This window comes from Tachysurus vachellii, chromosome 9 (genome assembly GCF_030014155.1).
Source record: "Tachysurus vachellii isolate PV-2020 chromosome 9, HZAU_Pvac_v1, whole genome shotgun sequence".
NCBI classification, from domain to species: Eukaryota; Metazoa; Chordata; class Actinopteri; order Siluriformes; family Bagridae; genus Tachysurus; species Tachysurus vachellii.
Window position 1 is genome coordinate 25,691,270 of NC_083468.1, and position 21,441 is coordinate 25,712,710.

The 21,441-nt window shown below is 40.4% G+C and overlaps 1 protein-coding gene across 1 annotated transcript; it reads right to left on the minus strand.

Moving 5' to 3' along the window:
* Positions 1-9,713: 9,713 nt before the first annotated feature.
* Positions 9,714-16,733, minus strand: c18h3orf33 (c18h3orf33 homolog (H. sapiens)). Its single transcript, XM_060878366.1, has 5 exons — positions 16,599-16,733; positions 16,414-16,473; positions 14,378-14,531; positions 11,890-12,050; positions 9,714-11,115 (listed from the first exon to the last, which is right to left on the minus strand). The coding sequence occupies exons 1-5, from the start codon at positions 16,701-16,703 to the stop codon at positions 10,843-10,845; spliced, it is 753 nt and encodes a 250-aa protein (XP_060734349.1). The 5' UTR covers positions 16,704-16,733; the 3' UTR covers positions 9,714-10,842.
* Between the last annotated feature and the right edge of the window lie 4,708 nt (positions 16,734-21,441).

Sequence of the window (21,441 nt, forward strand, 5' to 3'; positions counted from 1 at the left end):
ATATTATACTTTTAGTAGAATAAAACAACAGACAGAATCTCTCTCTCTCTCTCTCTCTCTCTCTCTCTCTCTCTCTCTCAAACAAACCATAAATAAATCCATGGGCCTTATTTCACAGTCAGAGCAGAGTCTATAACGGAAACCATCCACATCATTGTCCTCTCACTGCAGCCTGACCCCGTGACCTCGATCTGAGTCGGGCTCGTAGAGGCAGAAACTGGACACGTCTCCAAAGAACAGTGAGTTCCTGCTTCCTTCCGGAACTTTCTCCCTCATGGGATAAACCCATAAAGCATCAGGAGACAGATAGGCAACAGGTGCCTTGAAGCGGAAAAACACCGGCTGAGGAATAGAGAGAAAATAAAAAAGACAGAAAAGGTGAGAAGAGGAGATGTGTGTGAGGGGGAAGGTGGGAGTGATGGATTCATTCAGGGGTTTGGAAAGAGGAGAGGAATGAGGCGAGGGAGTGTGTGTGTGTGTGTGTGATGAAAGTCCAGAAAGAGGAGCACTGTGTGAGAAGGAAAGGTTTCATATTCAGCCTACACCAACTAACACAACATACACAACTACACTACTTTTCTTGTTCTTTCTTTCTTTCTTTCTTTCTTTCTTTCTTTCTTTCTTTCTTTCTTTCTTTCTTTCTTTACTCTTTCTCCCTTTCTCCCTCCCTTCCTTCCTTCATTCCTTCCCACTCTCCCATGTGATCTGATTGTCAGTATTACAGTATATTAGCATGCACTGGAGTGGCTGATCAGCAGATGTCTCTGTAATGAATGGCAGTAGCTGAACTGCCCCTGGGTTCTGGGGTAAACAACATAAATCTACACAATGAACACTTCAGACTAAGCAGCTCGCCGACTGTGACAATGACTGAGGCGCTTTAAAGCAGACGAGTTCCCCAGCAGCGTCTCACTCGTAATGACAGTCACCATGTCTGAACTGCAGAGTGAAAAAGAAACACCCCAGAGACAAGCCACACATCCTCAGCTCTGTCCCTTTAAGTCTCTCTCTCTCCCTCTCTCTCTCTCTCTCTCTCTCTCTCTCTCTCTCTCCCTCTCTCTCTCTCCCTCTCTCTCTCTCTCTCTCTCTCTCTCTCTCTCTCTCTCTCTCACACCCTCTCTCTCTGTCTCTCTCTCTCTCTCTCTCTCTCACACCCCCTCTGTCTCTCCCTCTCTCTGTACTACTCTCGCTCTCTCTCTCTCTCTCTCTCTCTCTCTCTCTCTCTCTCTCCCTCTCTCTCCCTCTCTGTCTCTCTCTCTCTCTCCCTCTCTCTCTCTCTCTCTCTCTCTCTCTCTCTCTCTCTCTCTCTCTGTCTCGTTCTCTCTCTCTCACCCACTCACTCTCTCTCACCCTCTCTCTCTCTCTCTCTCTCTCTCTCCCTTTCTGTAGTCATATTCCTTTAACACACTCTAGGCTAACATCTGCTCTGTAAACTCCTGCATTCCCACTTCAGCAGAGCAGCTTAAAAACATAACTGTGATCAATTCTCTTTTTTCTCTCGGGCCAGCGGCAGCCACAAATACTCATAAACATGTCCTCTGTTCTCTCCTGATCTGTAACGGACACACAACTCACATCCTGAATATTCAGTGACAAAGGGGTGGGTTGGTGGGTGCTGTAGAATGTGTGTGCCATCTCATCGTTACACTTATATACAGTGGACCGAAGAATTAGGGTGCAGGAGAATTACTGTTTATATTAATGTGCTGGTTTTGAAATTTAGGGAGCACTGATTTAAGGCATCTCCCCCTTATGGGACTTTTTCAATCAGTAGAAACAAATGAATGATTTTCTGTCTGTGATTCTGATCTAAAATGAGTTTTTAGTTCTGTAGATAATCTTAAACAGAAATTTTAGTGGTTGCAGAAAAACACCTTCAGGTTTTTAGATGATTATGAACAAGAACATGGAGCATGAGGGCACGGTGGCTTAGTGTTTAGCACGTTCGCCTCACACCTCCAGGGTTGGGGGTTCGATTCCCGCCTCCGCTTTGTGTGTGTGTGTGGAGTTTGCATGTTCTCCCCGTGCCTCGGGGGTTTCCTCCGGGTACTCCGGTTTCCTCCCCCGGTCCAAAGACATGCATGGTAGGTTGATTGGCATCTCTCAAAAATTGTCCGTAGTGTGTGATTGCGTGAGTGAATGAGAGTGTGTGTGTGCCCTGCGATGGGTTGGCACTCTGTCCAGGGTGTATCCTGCCTTGATGCCCGATGACGCCTGAATGCCCGATGACGCACAGGCTCCCCGTGACCCGAGGTAGTTCAGATAAGTGGTAAAAAATGAGTGAGAGAGAGTGAGTTTATCGCTGCTATAACATAAGTGACAACAGAAACTGATTTGTTTGCCATGTTGTCTTTTAATAAATGAAGGAAATGACATAGATGGCAAATCAAATTAGTATGGAGAGGAATAAAAAAACTGGGTTTTTCTGTTCATGACCCCGGAAACTCCTTCCATAAATGTTAAATCTCTTTACAGAAAAAACTTCATCGTATCAACAACAATGATATGTTTTTAATCCTTTTACTGTATGTGAAGCATCTGTTGTACAAGATCCTGTAAATCAGCTGTTGCTATAGAAACGATGATGTATTAGAACAAAGGCATTAATATAAGGCTGCAATGTCAGAGCTGCTGATATAGAAGATTAATCAAGACTTTCTGACCAATCAAAATCAAGAATCCATGACAGCTGATGCATAAATAAAAGTAAACAGTGTTTCTCAGAAACAAGAAACCATCTGTTGATGTAATATATAGCGTAAGGAGGCGAGGCACAAGGATACACTTTGTGTTACAGTGTTTTAAACCCCATCATAATCCTACAGTGTGTTTTTACCAGCTTTGGCACAAAGGAACAAAAGAACGTCTTATCCGACCTTCGCTTAACAATAGCTCTGAAACCGAGAGACCTTTTGCTTAAGTCTCTCACGCTTCTGGAAATGTGAAGCATGCCATATTTGCGCTCACGCTCATCTCGGATTAGACCTACAGAATCAGGAAGCAGAGTCCAAAAAATAACGACCAACAAGCTCAAGTCTCAAGTCTCACGTCTCAAAACACGAGCAGCACAATGACCACAATTCAACGCAGTCCATGAGAAATAAAGGGTAAATAATTCAGAGGCCTCGCTGCACCTGAACCACTCGGCAAACTGATACGTGGAAAACACTGGAGTCATTTTACCTCCCACGTTCCTACACACACACACACACCAGAGAGTTCTGTATCATGGTTACAAGGACCAGATTGTCTCATATGTAGGAAGGGGGGACATTCCCAGAGTGTGTATAAGAAGTGTATAATTACTCAGCAGCTACATTCTTACTTACGCCTCCTCTGTAGTGGCTTCATCCCCTATAAACACAGTTAGATGATGTTGGATGTGTTCCACCTTTAAGGCATCAGATGGTGGATTACAGAAGTCACGAGACTCATTTTGAACTTTACATGAAAATGAACATTTCTCTCACTCACTCACTCATTCATTTTCTACCGCTTATCCGAACTACCTCGGGTCACGGGGAGCCTGTGCCTATCTCAGGCGTCATCGGGCATCAAGGCAGGATACACCCTGGACGGAGTGCCAACCCATCACAGGGCACACACACACACACTCTCATTCACTCACGCAATCACACACTACGGACAATTTTCCAGAGATGCCAATCAACCTACCATGCATGTCCGGGGAGGACCGGGGGAGGAAACCGGAGTACCCGGAGGAAACCCCCGAGGAGGTGTGAGGCGAACGTGCTAACCACTAAGCCACCGTGCCCCCAATGAACATTTCAATAAAGAACTGTTATTTAATAGAGAAATAATATTAGGTTAATTATTATGTATATTATGTTAATGTTACTTGATATTTTGTTCTTATGTTGTTTTTGTGCCATATTTATAGTCATTGTTTTTTTTTTTGCTGCCTTCTTGACTAGGTCACTCTTGTAGAAAAAAAGAACAATTAATATTGTTCCAGCTTTTTGGAATTTTTAACATCTCTTTTATCATTTTTTTCTCACTGTAATGTTTTTGTTATTTATGTCACTTTATAATTTTTTTCTTTTATTTACTGTTTTATATTTTGTCCGATCGAGACTGAAAATGTAAAAAGAGCGACGTGTAACTTTTTATTACGCTTTTTCACCTGAACTCTGGAGCTCTGGTCCATCAGAGGAAAGGAAACAGACAAAAGAATGATATTCTGTCTGTGAGTCTGATCTCAAATAAATCAGGACTCTGTTGTCTGATTCGGTGTGAGACGTGATTTTCCCTCTGTTGATAAACTTATGCTAAATTTTATTGTTGAACATAAACACCTTCAGATTCGAGGTGCTTATGAAGAAGAACTTGGAGCATCTCAGAGAGCAGAAATGGGTTCGATATCATCATTTACTCTGAAGGTGCAGTGAGAAGCACCGCAAAGTCCTGATGTCCGTATGAGCTTCATATTAACCATCACTGTAGGAGTTAAACAAAAAAACGGGAGAAAATTCTATTGTGTGGAAAAAAAGAGTTAAATTTAAAATTTGTTAATAGAAATCACTCTAATAAAACAGTTGTTCTGCAAATCGTCGCTGTCGGGTGGAATCCTCGTATCTCCAAAACCGTTATTTTTCAGGAAATTTAAAAAACGCCGTACCTTATCTGCAGTGCACAGGGTTTAGTCCGCGTTGCAGTGGATTGTCTTGCGCTAAATTCCTGTCCTCAGACGAGCACCAGAACTAGCGGGGGTCAAGATTTTTTTTTCTTTGAGCCCAGTGTTTTGAAGACATTTACCTCAGAAGACGTGTTGATTCGTTGCGACTCTTCTTGAGGAGAAATATGCCGTGAAGCTCTCCCGCGGAGTGAGGAAGAGGTGGACAGTTGAAGTGTCCAATGGAGTTATGAGATTTGCGCTCAAGCTATTTTCAAGACTTTAGATTGGTTAATAACTTGTAAAAATAACAGCCCAACGTGGGGACTGACCAATAGCATCGTTTTGTGAAAAAATATGAAATTGACAAAATTTGGACATAAGAGGTTTCCGCCCGACAGCGACAAAATGTTTACTGGTCTAAGTTTAGTTCATGTGAAAGTCTCCACCTCATGGGTCCAAGCACAGGTGACGTAAACATTAAAGCTAGTTTTTCAGTAGTACTGGAGATTAAGAAAGAAAGAAAGAAAGAAAGAAAGAAAGAAAGAAAGAAAGAAAGAAAGAAAGAAAGAAAGAAAGAAAGCCTTCACTTCCTCAGTATTTGTGCATTAATAAGATATTACTTATAACTTTTATATAGTACAGTATATACATTATATACAGTACAAAATAAATGTTTACAATATATTATTGTAAATATGTGTAATAAATAATCAGCATGAGCTTTCTTGGGTTCGTGTTAGGATGGTTTTATAACAGAAGTCTCCGTTTTTATGACCTGTTTAGAGATATGTTAGGAAGAAATGAAAGTAAATCACATACACAGACACACACACACACACACACACACATACACACACGTGCCCTGGGACTGATTCTGTGTGGATAAAGGGCAGCAACGGTCACTCTCACTGCTCATGTTCTGATCTAAATGCACAGACCTAACAAAGCACCATCTTGTGTTCACCCCAAAAAGCCTCAGCAGATGGACATTGATCAGGAAAAGTGACAGCATGAACAATGGAAAATAAAAGTAAGTGTATTACAACACTGGTGGTGGGGCGCCGTATGTCCACCAAGTGTCATTAAGCCCCCCAATGCCAAATCCCCCAGGATCACAATCTCTAGGATGATCGCAATTCCCCAATTACTCCTGACTGGGTTTAAATGAAAACTAAAGAATGAGGACTGCCTTATGCATTAATCCATACAGGTTTTTATTCATTTACTGGGCATTATTACAGCTAAGTGTCTGTCAGTGCTACATTGGAACCAACCGTATTAACAGGAGCCTCTATATTTTTCATTCATTCATTCATTTTCTACCGCTTATCCGAACTACCTCGAGTCACGGAGAGCCTGTGCCTATCTCAGGCGTCATTGGGCATCAAGGCAGGATACACCCTGGACGGAGTGCCAACCCATCGCAGGGCACACACACACACTCTCATTCACTCACGCAATCACACACTACGGACAATTTTCCAGAGATGCCAATCAACCTACCATGCATGTCTTTGGACCGGGGGAGGAAACCGGAGCACCCGGAGGAAACCCCCGAGGCACGGGGAGAACATGCAAACTCCACACACACAAGGCGGAGGCGGGAATCGAACCCCCAACCCTGGAGGTGTGAGGCGAACGTGCTAACCACTAAGCCACCGTGCCCCCACTCTATATTATAAATTATATAATAGATTTATACTATATATTAAATATTTTTAAAAAATGCACATAAAAGGTGGATTTTTTAGAATTTTATTTAAAAAAAAAAACTTGAAGGAGGAGAAAAAAGTAGAAAGTAAAATGTAAAATGGTGACTTTTTATTTATTTATTTATTCATTCATTTATTTATTTATATATTTATTTATTAAACAATGTGTACTGTTTGTCTGTTTATAGTTACGTGTTCCCGTTATCACTTACATTAAAGCAGCAACTTTCTCTCTAAGAAAGAACGAAAAGAAAAAGCATGGAAACTCTTTTCCTACGTCAGAAAACGTAACATTATAGAATTATCTCTGCTTTAGTTTGTTTTGTCTCCATCTATAACTGTTAAATAAATAAATAAATAATCCCCTTACAGAAAATGTATCACTGTTCACTTTTAAATTAGTTTACTTTCTTACTTATTATGCATTATTATAAAGTCCCAGTGAATTATTAGAAACAGTAATATATTAATTAGGATAATTCTGCGATTTAGATTAAAGTTGGAACAAGTGTCAGAGCTTCTTTTAATAAGAAATGAATCGATGAGTGGTAAATAAGGTGAGTGGAGAGGTGAGAGGTGAGAGGTGAGAGTTTTCCTGAACAGGTGCATCAGGTACGAAGCTCACATCCATCTCATACTGAAACCTTCTCAAACAACAACAATAACAGCAACCCTAGCATCATCTCTACCTGTGTTCAGGTCTTAGAAACAAAAAAGAAATGAATAAAGAAAAAGAAAAAAAAACTCAAGTAAATTAACATGTGGATTCGAGGCTTTAGATGGAATTATAGACAAGTGTACGGCTGCTGCACAACAAAGACTGAACACACACTTACTTTAGTTTTTGTATCCAAACACCAAGCTGAAATTATTCCACTTTGGAGAGAATTATTTCCTGTTTCAGGGAAGTTACACAGTGTAACATGTTACTGAGAGTCTCTCAAAGCAGGACAGTGTGTGTGAGAGTGTGTGAGAGAGTGAGTGAGTGTGTGTGCGTGTGTGTGGTTGGTTGGGGGGGGGGGGGGGGGTGTTACTGTTCAACTGCCCCTCACCCGCCACAACACCTCCTACCCCTTCATTCATACTCTAAGGGCCGGTCACGGAGGGCAGGAAAACCAGGAGCGGATCTCACCGGCGGATCGGTGACCAACCGGATTAAGACCACGGGAATATTTTATGTTTTTATGTTTATTATTATTTGTTTTTTATGTTTATTATTATTTTATGTTTTTATGTTTATTATTATTTGGTTTTCATGTTTATTATTATTTGGTTTTTATGTTTATTATTATTTTATGTTTTTATGTTTATTATTATTTTGTTTTTATGTTTATTATTATTTTGTTTTTATGTTTATTATTATTTTATGTTTTTATGTTTATTATTATTTTGTTTATATGTTTATTATTATTATTTGGTTTCTATGTTTATTATTAGTTTGTTTTTATGTTTATTAGAATTTTATGTTTTTATGTTTATTATTATTTTATGTTTTTATGTTTATTATTATTTTGTTTTTATGTTTATTATAATTTTGTTTTTATGTTTATTATTATTTTATGTTTTTATGTTTATTATTATTTTGTTTATATGTTTATTATTATTATTTGGTTTCTATGTTTATTATTAGTTTGTTTATATGTTTATTATTATTTTGTTTATATGTTTATTATTTGGTTTTTATGTTTATTATTATTTTGTTTTTATGTTTATTATTATTTTGGTTTTTATGTTTATTATTATTTTATATTTTTAAGAATTGAATCATTTTTTATTTTAATCATGTTTGTTTTTGTTTTTTTATTACTTTTCACTTGAACCTTGAATTATTGCATACTTTTATACTGTTTGTAATATTAGACTCATAGATCCAAAGACAGAGAAAAAAAGCTTTTCTCAGTTGATTGTGTGGATTTGCTTCTCTGACCAGATGTGAGTCAGTGACTGTGTCTTTGTGTTCAGTTGTTCCTCTTTAACATAAGATATGAGTCTTGTTCATTAGATCCATTGTGATGTGTAAACTTTTGCACTTTCTGTGCATTTCATGTTTCTTTAATTCTTTTATAAAATTATTTTATTTTGAGGATATTTAAACAGGAAAACAAATCAGGACAACGTAGGCCACTCAAACATCCCAGGATTGAATTCAGTGTTGACTGAAACTCCATGACACAGTTTCCCTCCAACCGGCTCGGTTCAAAGTCTGGGATGCAATCACACTGTGATCATCAAGCCTTACAGTTCAAACCTGCTCAGCCAATCAGAGGCGAGGGAGACTGTCTGAGTCAGTGATCACATTTACATAACAGACTCTCTCTCTCTCACTCACACACACACAAACACACACTCACTAACACACACACTCACACACGCACACACACACTCACACAAACACACACACTCACTCAAACACACACACACGCTCTTTCTCTCTCTCTATCTCACACACACACACACACACTTCTTTCCTCCCTTTCCTTACCTTTTAAGATTACTGATCCTGGATCTGTCTGATTCTGATCTTGTCGTTATTATAATCAGTTAATGATTAATAACATTGTTAATGAAGTCGAAGAAAAGAAAAGGAATTCAAGCAGATATTTAATAATCTCCATAAGCACTTTATCTCCTTGTCTGGGGTACAGTGGATCTATCCCAGGTACACACACACACCAAAAAAAATAAATAAATAAAAATCACACCTAATTCCAATTTAGTCACAAGCATGTTATTTTCTGGGTAAACCCCAAAGTTTTCTAGTATATTCCGGGTCTTGCAGAGTCCATAGCTGTATATAAACTGTATAAATGTCTGTTTGAGACTCAGGTCTTTGTCTACATGGTGTCTCCACAGCAGGATGTCAGTGAGCGCTCCTGCATCCCCACTAACATCAGCTGTTTCTCTTCCTGTTCAGCTTTTGTTACCAGTATTTTGTAGGAAAACTATCAGTAACTCCAAATGAAACATAGAGATAAAAATCTGAAAATACTTCCACCGTGTTGCTGTTGTACACCGGGTTGTTGTGTGTTATCCTGATAAAACACTCACTCTCACTCATATTCTACTGCTTATCCAAACTACCTCGGGTCACGGGGAGCCTGTGCCTATCTCAGGGGTCATTGGGCATCAAGGCAGGATACACCCTGAATTTTCCAGAGATGCCAATCAACCTACCATGCATGTCTTTAGACCGGGGGAGGAAACCGGAGTACCCGGAGGAAACCCCCGAGGCATGGGGAGAACATACAAACTCCACACACACAAGGCGGACGCGGGAATCGAACCCCCAACCCTGGAGGTGTGAGGCGAACGTGCTAACCACTAAGCCACTGTGTCGTCGTCCCCCCCCCCCCCCCCCGATAAAACAATATATATTTATATGCACTACAATGATCTGAATATTCTAGAAATGTAAAAACCCAATTGAACTGTATTTGTTCTTTTATTTTGGCCCCATTAAAAATATAAAAAGTGTTAGATTTCACGTGTTAAACGTGATTATACCGCAGCTTCTGGCAGTAATTTATATTTCATTTATATTTCATTTTTTTTGTAATTTAACAGTGAAAAAAATGTTGAAATCAAACAAAACAATCACTTTTACGTCACTCTAGTGACTTTTTTTTCCAGAAGGAGGAAAGTCTTCAGGACAGAGAAGGTTGTGTTTTGTGGTTTCTCACTAACATGACAAGCTTTTATTTATTTATTATTTATTAAAGTGAGAAGAAATATGAGAAATATAAAAGTTTGATGAAGGAACGACCGTTTACAGCATCTATTTTTTTATTATTATTATTATTATTATTATTAGTCTTGACAAATTGCATCACATTGATTCAGAGTGTAAAATATGAAGTCACTGTGATACACTGTTATATTAGACGACTGGTTATATTTACTTCACATCATGTAATTCATTTAAATAAAAAGGATCTTCTGAAACACCAAAAGTTTGCCCTGTTTCTCCCGTTCATTCTTCTCCCTACTCTCTTTCATTTCTCCCCCTTCTTGTGGTCCAGGGCCCCTAGGACCCTAGTGCACTTTGTCTTCTGGATTTGGTGTTTCTATGACGACGGCACCCCCCATCACCCCATCCTTATTGTCTATGTGTGGGTTCACCAGCAGAGTCATACTGCTTTATCACTGTGACAATACACTCCTCCACCACCTACTTACAATCCAGGGGCATTGTGGGATATGTGGGGGAGTGAGAGAGGGTATGAGTAGATGAAGTGGAAAGAGAGGAGAAGCTTACAGGATCTCGGGATTATCCCAAGACACGAGTGGAAGGCGGGTTCAGCAGCTAGGCTGGGATCAGGTCCTTAAGAAAGCTCACGTGAGAATAACATGCAGGTTAAAAACATGTGTCCAAAAAAAAAAGAGAGAGAGAGAGAGAAAGAGAAAAACACAATCCACACTCAGATTTTAATATCTCGCATAACACAACAACTGAAAGCCAGCACGTATCTCAGAAGTCCATGGCACGTCACGTCTTCACCTGTCCTTCGTCCTCGACACCCACTGTATGATTCTCCACACGGCTGCGACGATGGAGTTATTTCTGATAACTTGTGTGAGCTTTTCTCTCAGACTCTCCTGTTCCCAGAGGCCCTGGCCCTTCCTCTCGGCCCTGAGCTCGCACTTCAGCAGCCGTGTGTGAATTCTCCAGTAAAGACGAGAGCGAGGGTCGAGGCCGTGGAGAGGCGCCGTCCTGCCCAGCCCCAGGCGCAGGATCTCCTCGTTTATACACAGGTTAAACAGAAGACGCTGTGGATGCATCACACGGTGTAATCTATATTATCATAGGCAGATTTTCTTATTTGTTATGATTCAATCAATCAAATTAACCTGTAATTACTTAACTTACTTAACTTTGGCAACAAAAATCAAGAAATAAAGAAAGAAAGAAAGAAAGAAAGAAAGAAAGAAAGAAAGAAAGATGGAAATAAAGATGGAAAGAAAGAAAGATGGAAAGAAAGAAAGAAAGAAAGAAAGAAAGAAAGAAAGAAAGAAAGAAAGAAAGAAAGAAAGATGGAAAGAAAGAAAGAAAGAAAGAAAGAAAGAAAGAAAGAAAGAAAGAAAGATGGAAATAAAGATGGAAAGAAAGATGGAAAGAAAGAAAGAAAGAAAGATGGAAAGAAAGAAAGAAAGAAAGAAAGAAAGAAAGAAAGAAAGAAAGAAAGAAAGATGGAAAGAAAGAAAGAAAGAAAGAAAGATGGAAAGAAAGAAAGAAAGAAAGATTTACACACATTTTATATTTGAATGATATATAATTATATTTGAAATATAATTGAATAACTTGAATAAAATCCATTCTAAAACATATCCATTCAATGAAAACAAAAGTAATGGCACCCTGTAAAGTGTGGAAACATTTGCTCTATTCAATGATTTTCATCAAATTAAGAACATACAGTTTGACCTGACAGGATTTATGGAACAGTGTCTGATAAATGACTCGTTCACAAGCAGAAAAGGTTCTCGTGTGTTTATGCGGTACGACGTCGTGAGGCAGCGATGTGTGTTTACTCTCACACGTACCTCACTGAGTGACACCAGGCAGTGGAGGCTCTCGTCTTGTCGGCTGATGAGTCGTAACCACACCGTCTCGTCTGTCCTCAGTGTCTTGTTGAGCCAGTCGTGGCCCTCTGGGGTCAAATCCACGCCGGCCAAACACACGCGAAGCGGGGTCGCGACCTGACCTGCCGGACAGGGCAACAGGACAGACCTGTTTCAGTGGGAGTGAACTTCAAAGAGGCTTTTACGATGGGAAAAGTCAAGCGAGTTTAACGCTGTCCATCTTCAAAAGGTAAAAAGTGCCTCTAAAGACAAAACGTCCTCGTTGACAAACAGAGATGTTTCTAAACAAATCAGAACACTTTTTATTTCTAGGAAGAAAACAAGCACCTGATGATCAATGAGAAATAAATACACAAGACACAAAGCTACAATATTTTATTCTTCACTTCAGCTGGCATTCATTCATTCATTCATCTTCTACCGCTTATCCGAACTACCTCGGGTCACGGGGAGCCTGTGCCTATCTCAGGCGTCATTGGGCATCAAGGCAGGATACACACTGGACGGAGTGCCAACCCATCGCAGGGCACACACACACACTCTCATTCACTCACACAATCACACACTACGGACAATTTTCCAGAGATGCCAATCAACCTACCATGCATGTCTTTGGACCGGGGGAGGAAACCGGAGTACCCGGAGGAAACCCCCGAGGCACGGGGAGTACATGCAAACTCCACACCCACAAGGTGGAGGCGGGAATCGAACCCCCAACCCTGGAGGTGTGAGGTGAACATGCTAACCACTAAGCCACCGTGACCCCCCCTTCAGCTGGCAATAATATAAAATACAGCTGCTTTACACAGCACTAAGTGAATCGTTATTGCTGTCAGGAAACCTCCGTTCTCCATTCTGTAATCTAATTACTCACAGTCTTCCTGCACTAATGGTGTTACTGACAGATTTCATTACACACTAAATCTTATAAATGTGCAAATGCCAGCGTTCGAACCCCTTAAACGAGGTTCAGAGGGACGATGCATTTACAATCCTTTTAGTTATATGGATGTATTATTCTTAGACAAAAATCAGCAGGTTATTTGTTTCAAAATGCGTCTGCGCTTCCACAAATAGGACTGACAGCATTTTGTAAACCGAATCGACACAATTACGCTGCTATACGGCTAGTAATCAGTGCTGCTAGCAAAGACTGACTCGTCAGGGAGGAAACGTTGACGGAGGCCATTTTTAAAATGACTCGTATACAGTATGTGTGTCGACTTGCTCTGAGAATCAAAGATTCGACTCAAAAAGATGAATCAGTGGGCCGATTAATAGTGAAAGTCAAGCAGATATAGACTTTGTCTAAATTGAAAGAAAGAAAGAAAGAAAGAAAGAAAGAAAGAAAGAAAGAAAGAAAGAAAGAGTCAAAGAAAGAGCTTAAAGAGTCAACTCAAAGAGCCGACAAAACCAAAACAGTCTCAGAAATCAATTAGAAAAAGCCAAATCAAAGAGTCGAGTCACAGAGCAGACTGACAGAGCTGACTAAAGAAGGACAAGACTAACGCATTGTATATACTGACACTCATAAATCACAGTTCACATAAAAGAGCCGACTCAAAGAGTTGAATCAAAGAGCCAACTCAAAGAGCTGAATCAAAGAACCGACTCAAATAACTGAATCAAAGAGCCGTAGTCATTCATTCATTCATTCATTCATTCATTTTCTACCGCTTATCCGAACTACCTCGGGTCACGGGGAGCCTGTGCCTATCTCAGGCGTCATCGGGCATCAAGGGAGGATACACCCTGGACAGAGTGCCAACCCATCGCAGGGCACACACACACTCTCAGCCGTAGTCATACAAGTCTTAAAATAAATCCAAAATCCATTACTGTAAAGACTTATTTTTATATGATATGAATCATATCTCAGGAAAGAAAAAGACAAAAAAGAAAAACCTGCTCAGATGTGAGAGTTGACTCTCGTTGTTCACTTAAAAGAGATGAATAACAGAACCGAATTGTTCAAACGACTCGTCACCTAAATGAACAAAAAATAGCCTCCTTAAGGTCAGAACTAAGGTTATAAATCTATGTCTATCTATCTTGATTTATTTTCTTGATTTATTTATTTATTTACTTTATATAAATACCACACAGCTATATATTTTAAAAAATCTGATCTTACAGAATGATAATAATGTGAGTTAGACATGATTTCTAGTATTTAGGATACTGAGGGATGATTAGAGAATTTTTAAACATTCTTAAACCAGACACACAAAGTCTGTTAGGATTTGGAGCATGGATTAATTTTTGATTGCGCCAGATGTCCAGATGAAGACGGGACTCGTCCAGACAGCTGGGAAGTGGAATTTCTGCCCCAGTCATGCAGTTTTAATTGGGTCTTTAGGGGTGGCTTTAGTGACCGGGATTTGTGATAGACAGTGTTGGAGGAGGTGGAGGAGGAAGAGGAGTAGGAAGAGGGGGTCTGTGTCCTTACGTTTAGACAGCAACGGAGACAATAAAGGGATGTGTATCGGGACGTGTTCCACTTCTAGCCCTCTTTCTGTCACACTTCTGACTTTTCCTCTAAGGCTGACGTTTTTCTCAATGAAGCGAGACGGGATTTCAGACGGGGAGCAGAATTTGGTCATCTGAGGAGCAAAAAGGAAAACAAAGATCACGTCTACACATGACCACGGACACTCCATTCATTTCTAGCATCGTACACTTAAAGTTTGAGCGATTAACTACGTTAACTAAAAAAAAAGATTAACTTCACAACATCTTTAAAACTCATTAACATTTAAAGCTTCTTCACTGGTCTTTTTACCACATTGTTCATTCATTCATTCATTTATTTTCTACCGCTTATCCGAACTACCTCGGATCTCAGGCGTCATCGGGCATCAAGGCAGGATACACCCTGGACGAAGTGCCAACCCATCGCAGGGCACACACACACTCTCATTCACTCACGCACTCACACACTACGGACAATTTTCCAGAGATGCCAATCAACCTACCATGCATGTCTTTGGACCGGGGGAGGAAACCGGAGTACCCGGAGGAAACCCCCGAGGCACGGGGAGAACATGCAAACTCCACACACACAAGGTGGAGGCAGGAATCGAACCCCCAAACCCTGGAGGTGTGAGGCGAACGTGCTAACCACTAAGCCACCGTGACCCCCCCCACATTGTTCATTTAAAATGTAAAAGTGTCGACACTGTGTACTTCAGCTTAACTTTCAACACATCTACAGTTAGTACAAAACGTCACAACCCGGTGGGAACATGTTGAGCTTAAACTACAAAAAACGTGATACAGGGACTGAGAAAATGCATAAAGGGTGAACAGGTTGTACATAAAAAATACAAAATAAAGATAAGCAAATGTATAAGTATTAAGCTTTAATCTCATTTGTTTCTGATTTTTCAGACTTCCTGTACAATAACTAGTTAGTAAAATCAATTATTCTCTTTACTGTAGACTTTTTTTTTGAAGATATATTTTTGAAATATCACTTAATATTTTTTAATTTAAATCACAAAAACAACAAACAAAAATAATCTTAAAGCACAAATCATACAAAGCACAATTTTAAAAGAACAAATCAGAATAACACATTTTTAATACTGAGTTAATAATTAATAAAAAAAAAAAGGACAAACAAAAAAAATCAAAAGCTTCAAAGCACATATCAGAACAAGCAGAATTTAAAAATAATAATAATAATAAAATACAGAATAATCACTGATTCATTTTAATTTAAAAAAACAAATTAAAATCTTTAAAGGTGGGGTGCACGTTGTTTGAGAAATGCTTCAGAAAACTGAGTCGGGACGACAAACAAAACAAACAAAACAAACGTGTAGCCAATTAGCATAAAGGGGCGTGTCTTGTCAATATGCGCCGGAGACAGCGTTCAGTGCGCATGTGTGACATTAGCAGAAAACGATTTAAAACATTGACGTGGCGGATAAAAGAAAGAAAGAAAGCGAGGAAAGGCTTACGATAAGGCAAGAAGTAGGTTAATATAGGATCAGCTTTCCAGCGCTGGAGAGAACTGAACGTCTTCCGTGTGAAACGGAGCTAAACCTTTCATGATACAACACACAGTACTACAAAAACACATTTGTATTACCATAGTATTACTCATTGAGTTCATTTATTGATAAAAATATCCCCTCGGCCAGCTGCCCCAACAGGTTCCGCCATAATAGTTGTCTGGGTTACGTATGTATGTGTGGGGTGGAGCTATCAAAACAGGGGTGACACCCATTTGGGTTAAGGGCGTGTTTGTTTTGGTGATTTCAAATGTCAACATTGGCTTTCAAACATCGTGCACCGCAAGTTTAAAACACAGACAAAAGAAAATATTCATTCATTCGTTCATTCATATGTTTAGGGATTTTTGTGTGTATTTACGGTATTTGACCAGCAGGTGTCGCCAAAATTCTGTACTTCCAGGCTGTTTCAGTAAATACATTAAAAACTATTGATTGCATTTGAGAGCTGAATGAAACTATTTACCAGCCTGATGCTCCTTGCTATTACAATCACACCAACTACACCGAGACATGTGCTGATGCTCTGTAGAAGAAGAAAAACATTATTTACAATAATAATTATTATTATTATTTCACTGTTCAGTTTCACAAACGTACAAAACAGACGATGATGTCACGCTGTATTGTGTATACGTACATAATTCTTACCCGGATAAAAGTAAGGTTTTCATCAGCAAACTTTGATACCTCAGATATAATGTTTACAGATTGTTTCTTATCCTTCTCTGTTTGTTTACTACACGAGTCATCCATGTTGTTTACAACTGCAGGGAAGCCACGCCCCTCAGGTACGGAAAATGAATGGGGACAAACTATGAAGCGCGTTTTAGTTTATCGTCGAAGACATGGCAGGTGACGTAAATGTTTGTGTGTAAATCAGAATCAGAATCATGTTTATTGGCTAAGTGTGTTTACACACACAAGGAATTCGGTTCCAGCTGTTTGTGACTCTCAAAAGTACAGACATAAATAACACTATACTATACAAGACAATACAGACATAAATAACACTATACTATACAATACAGACATAAATAACACTATACTATACAAGACAATACAGACATAAATAACACTATACTATACAATATAGTACAGACATAAATAACACTATACTATACAACACAGTACAGACATAAATAACAATATACTATACAAGACAGTACAGACATAAATAACACTATACTATACAAGACAGACATAAATAACACTATACTATACTATACAATACATACATAAATAACACTATACTATACAATACATACATAAATAACACTATACTATACAATACAGACATAAATAACACTATACTATACAAGACAGACATAAATAACACTATACTATACAAGACAATACAAACATAAATAACACTATACTATACAATACATACATAAATAACACTATACTATACAAGACAATACAGATATAAATACTATACAAGATATTACAGACTATACAAAACAATGCAGATGTGATACAATAGACATTATGAGTATTAAATATGAATACAGTATATGTGACTGATCAGTTATGTACATAAAGTGTGGGAAGTGCACGGTGCAAATAACAATATTGTGCAATATTGTGCTTTTTGTACAATATACAGCAGCAGTAGTGTGTAATATATACAGATGATGTAATGACTGACAGTCCTGATAATGCAGTACTTATAGATATGAAGCATGAATATAATTATGGTGAGGTGTTAATCAGGGTGATTGTCTGGGGAAAGAAACTGTTCCTGTGTCTGGTAGTTTTAGTAAACAGAGTTCTGTAGTGCCTGAGAGAAGGGAGGAGCTGAAAGAGGTTGTGTCCAGGGTGCGAAGGGTCAGTGGTGAATTTTCCTGCCCGGTTTCTGGTTCTTGTGTAATACAAGTCCTGGGGAGGTGGGCAGGAGGGCACCAATTATTTTTTCTGCTGTTCTAACCGTGCATTGCTGCACCAAAGCAGATGGTGATGTATGTGCACAGGACAAATTCAATGACTGCAGTGTAGAACAGCATCAACAGCTCCTGTGGCAGACCGTACTTCCTTAACTGGCGTAGAAAGTACATCCTCTGCTGGGCCTTTTTGATGATGGAGTTTATATTGCACTCCCATTTCAGGGAAATGGTAGTGCCCAGAAAGTTGTGGCCTAATGGTTAGAGAGTCTGACTCCTAACCCTAAGGATGTGGGTTCGAGTCTCAGGCCGGGGTTCGAGTCTCGGGCCAGCCACGACTGAGGTGGACTTGAGCAAGGTACCGAACCCCCCAACTGCTCCCCGGGCACCGCGGCATAAATGGGGTGTGTGTTCACGGTGTGTGTGTGTACTTTTGATGGGTTAAATGCAGAGAACGAATTCTGAGTATGGGTCACCGTACTTAGCCGTATGTCACGTCACTTTCACTTTCACTTTCAGATGACACAGGGCTGTTGGATATTGTGAGGGGGAGTAGTGTTGGGGGGTCTTTTCTAAAGTCCACTGTCATCTCCACGGTTTTGAGGGTGTTTAGCTCTAGGCTGTTCTGACTGCACCATAGCATCAGCCACTTCACCTCCTGCCGGTATGCAGACTGATCGCCATCTTGGATGAGACCGATGAGCGTATTATCATCTGCAAATTCCAGGAGTTTAACAGTTTGGTCACTTGAAGTGCAGTCATTAGTGTAGAGGGAGAATAGCAGTGGGGAGAGGACACATCCCTGAGGTGCACCAGTGCTGATTGTCCGAATGCTGGAGGTAATACCTCCCAGTCTCACCTGTTGTTTCCTGCCTGTCAGGAAGCTGGTGATCCACTGAGAGATGGAAGGGGGTATAGTGAGCCTTAGGAGTTTGGAGTGGAGAATTTCCGGTAATTATTGTATTAAAAGCCGAACTGAAGTCGACAAACAGAATCCGGGCGTATGTCCCTGGGCAGTCCAGGTGTTGCAGAATGTAGTGCAGTCCGATGTTGATTGCGACATCCACTGATCTGTTTGCACGGTAGGCAAACTGTAGGGGATCCAGCATCTGTTCTGTTACAGTCTTTAGGTGGGCCAATACCAGCTGTTCAAAGGTCTTCATGACAACAGATGTCAGAGCGACAGGCCTGTAGTCATTCAGTCCAGTGATGGAGGGTTTCTTGGGGACCAGGACAATTGTGGAGAGTTTAAAGGGGTCTAGAGAGAGATCCAGAGATCTGTTGAAGATTTGGATGAAGATACGAGCCAGTTGGTCAGCACATGCTTTGAGACAGGAGGGGGAAGACCCCGTCTGGGCCGGGAGCTTTCCTTGTCTTCTGTCTCTGAAAGAGCCGATTCACATCCTCTTCACAAATCGTGAGTGCAACTTGAGTGCTGGGAGGAGTTTTTAATGGGGTTCCTCTGGGTTCCTCTTTGTTTGCTTCAGTGGGGGGTGGGGGTGGGGGACTCTTGTAGTTTGTGATGTCTTGCAGGCCTTTCCACACTGATGCAGGATTGTTATCTGAAAACCTGCTTTTCAGAGTAGCTTCTTTTGGCTATTCTGATCTCCTTTGTCAGTAGGTTCCTGGCCTGGTTATACAGAGTTTTGTCCTCTCCTCTGTAGGCATCTTCCTTGGCATGTCGAAGTTTCTTCAGGTGGCTGTGACCCATGGCTTGTTGTTACTTTATTTGCAGAAGGTTTTGGTTGGCACACAAACGTCTTCACAAAAACTGATGTACGATGTCACGGTGTCAGTCAGTTCATCCAGGCTGTCAGTTCCAACCTCAAGATACTCCAATCATTCATTCACTCATTTTCTACCGCTTATCCGAACTACCTCGGGTCACGGGGAGCCTGTGCCTATCTCAGGCGTCATCGGGCATCAAGGCAGGATACACCCTGGACGGAGTGCCAACCCATCACAGGATGTGATGCAGTCAAAAGTCTTTTAGTTCCTGCTTTGCCTCACTGGTCCATCTATTCACTGTTTTTACTACAGACTTAGTAGATTTTAGTTTCTGCCTGTATGTTGGAATAAGATGAACCAAGCAGTGATCAGAGTTCCCCAAGGCTGCCCTGGGTACAGAGCGATATGCGTCCTTAAGAATTGTGTAGCAGTGATCCAGTGTATTTTACTCCCTTGCAGGACAATTTCTATGCTGTCTGTATTTTGGAAGTTCAAGTGTAAGTTTTGCTCTGTTAAAGTCTCCAAGGATAATAAGAAGCGAATCCGGATTATTTTGCTCCAAGCCAGATATTTGGTTTGCCAGGTTTTGCAGTGCATCACTCACATTGGCCTGCGGAGAATAAATGAGGAGAATTCCTGTGGTGAATAAAAGGGTTTACAGGTTTGGGCTGCAGTGTTTATTCAGCACTGTGACATCTGTGCACCAACGTTCGTTAATGTAGAAACTGATTCCGCCGCCTTTCATTTTACCCGATAGCTCAGTTACGCAATCCGCGATTGCAGTAAGTCAATGACGGTGTAAGTGGAAGCCCGAGAGAAGGTTTCGGTAAAACAGAGAGTAAATGGGAGCACAGTTCTAAATCCCCTCTGTCGCAGCTTCACTAGCGCACCGGCGCACTTCCCTCGCCTGCGTCTCCTCCATGTACCATAGAGCAGCTGCTCCTCCAACTAAGATTTCCAAAAAACTTTCCGGGTTTGAGAAGACTGGTGAAAAGTTGTCTGGAGTGAACGTCCCGATGTTAAGCAGTTCTTCTCTAGTGTAAGTTATCACGGTAGATTGACCAAACACACAGAAGGTAAACAAAAAGAAAGAAAGTACTGGAGAGATTCGTGCAGAAGGCTGCCATCTTGGAAAGAAGCAAATATGCAAATATATGCTAATTCATTCATTCATTAATAATTTATGAATTCTAAATTGATGTAAATAGCCAGTAAAGTGGCGATATATTTATTAAACCAAATAACACGACAGAGTTGATTGTATTCTCACTAATGACTGAATTATAAAGAAAAACAAGGCTTTACGCTGCATAAAGTTCTTTTAATGACACATAAGATATGCATTTGTAGACATTTAGACACTTTGGGAATAGAGCTGCAACACTCACACTCTCGCACACACTCTCTCTCTCTCACACACACTCTCTCTCTCTCTCACTCACTCTCTCTCTCTCTCTCTCTCTCACACACACTCTCTCTCTCTCTCTCTCACACACACACACACACACTCTCTCTCACACACACACTCTCTCTCTCACACACTCTCTCTCTCTCACACACACTCTCTCTCTCTCTCACACTCTCTCTCTCTCTCTCTCTCTCTCTCACACTTTCTCTCACACACACACACACTCTCTCTCACACACACACACTCTCTCTCTCACACACACTCTCTCTCTCTCTCTCTCACACTCTCTCTCTCTGAAGAATTCGGAGTCATGTCAATTATTTAATGTTTCGTTTCTACACCGTGTCGATTCTTCCAAGTGCTGGAGACACAAACATGTCAAGGCAGACGCAATCGAATGACCCTGAACATACGCATCAGAAATAACTGGAAGAAAACAAGGAGGAGATCAAGGAGAGTTTTCATGGCCTTGTGC

Coding starts and splice junctions, on each gene's coding strand:
- c18h3orf33 (XM_060878366.1), bottom strand. CDS start 16,703: ATGGATGACTCGTGTAGTAAACAAACAGAGAAGGATAAGAAACAATCT. Junction 16,474..16,598: donor AAAACCTTACTTTTATCCGG/GTAAGAATTATG, acceptor CTTCTTCTACAG/AGCATCAGCACATGTCTCGG. Junction 12,051..14,377: donor GTCTCCGTTGCTGTCTAAAC/GTAAGGACACAG, acceptor CCTGTCCGGCAG/GTCAGGTCGCGACCCCGCTT.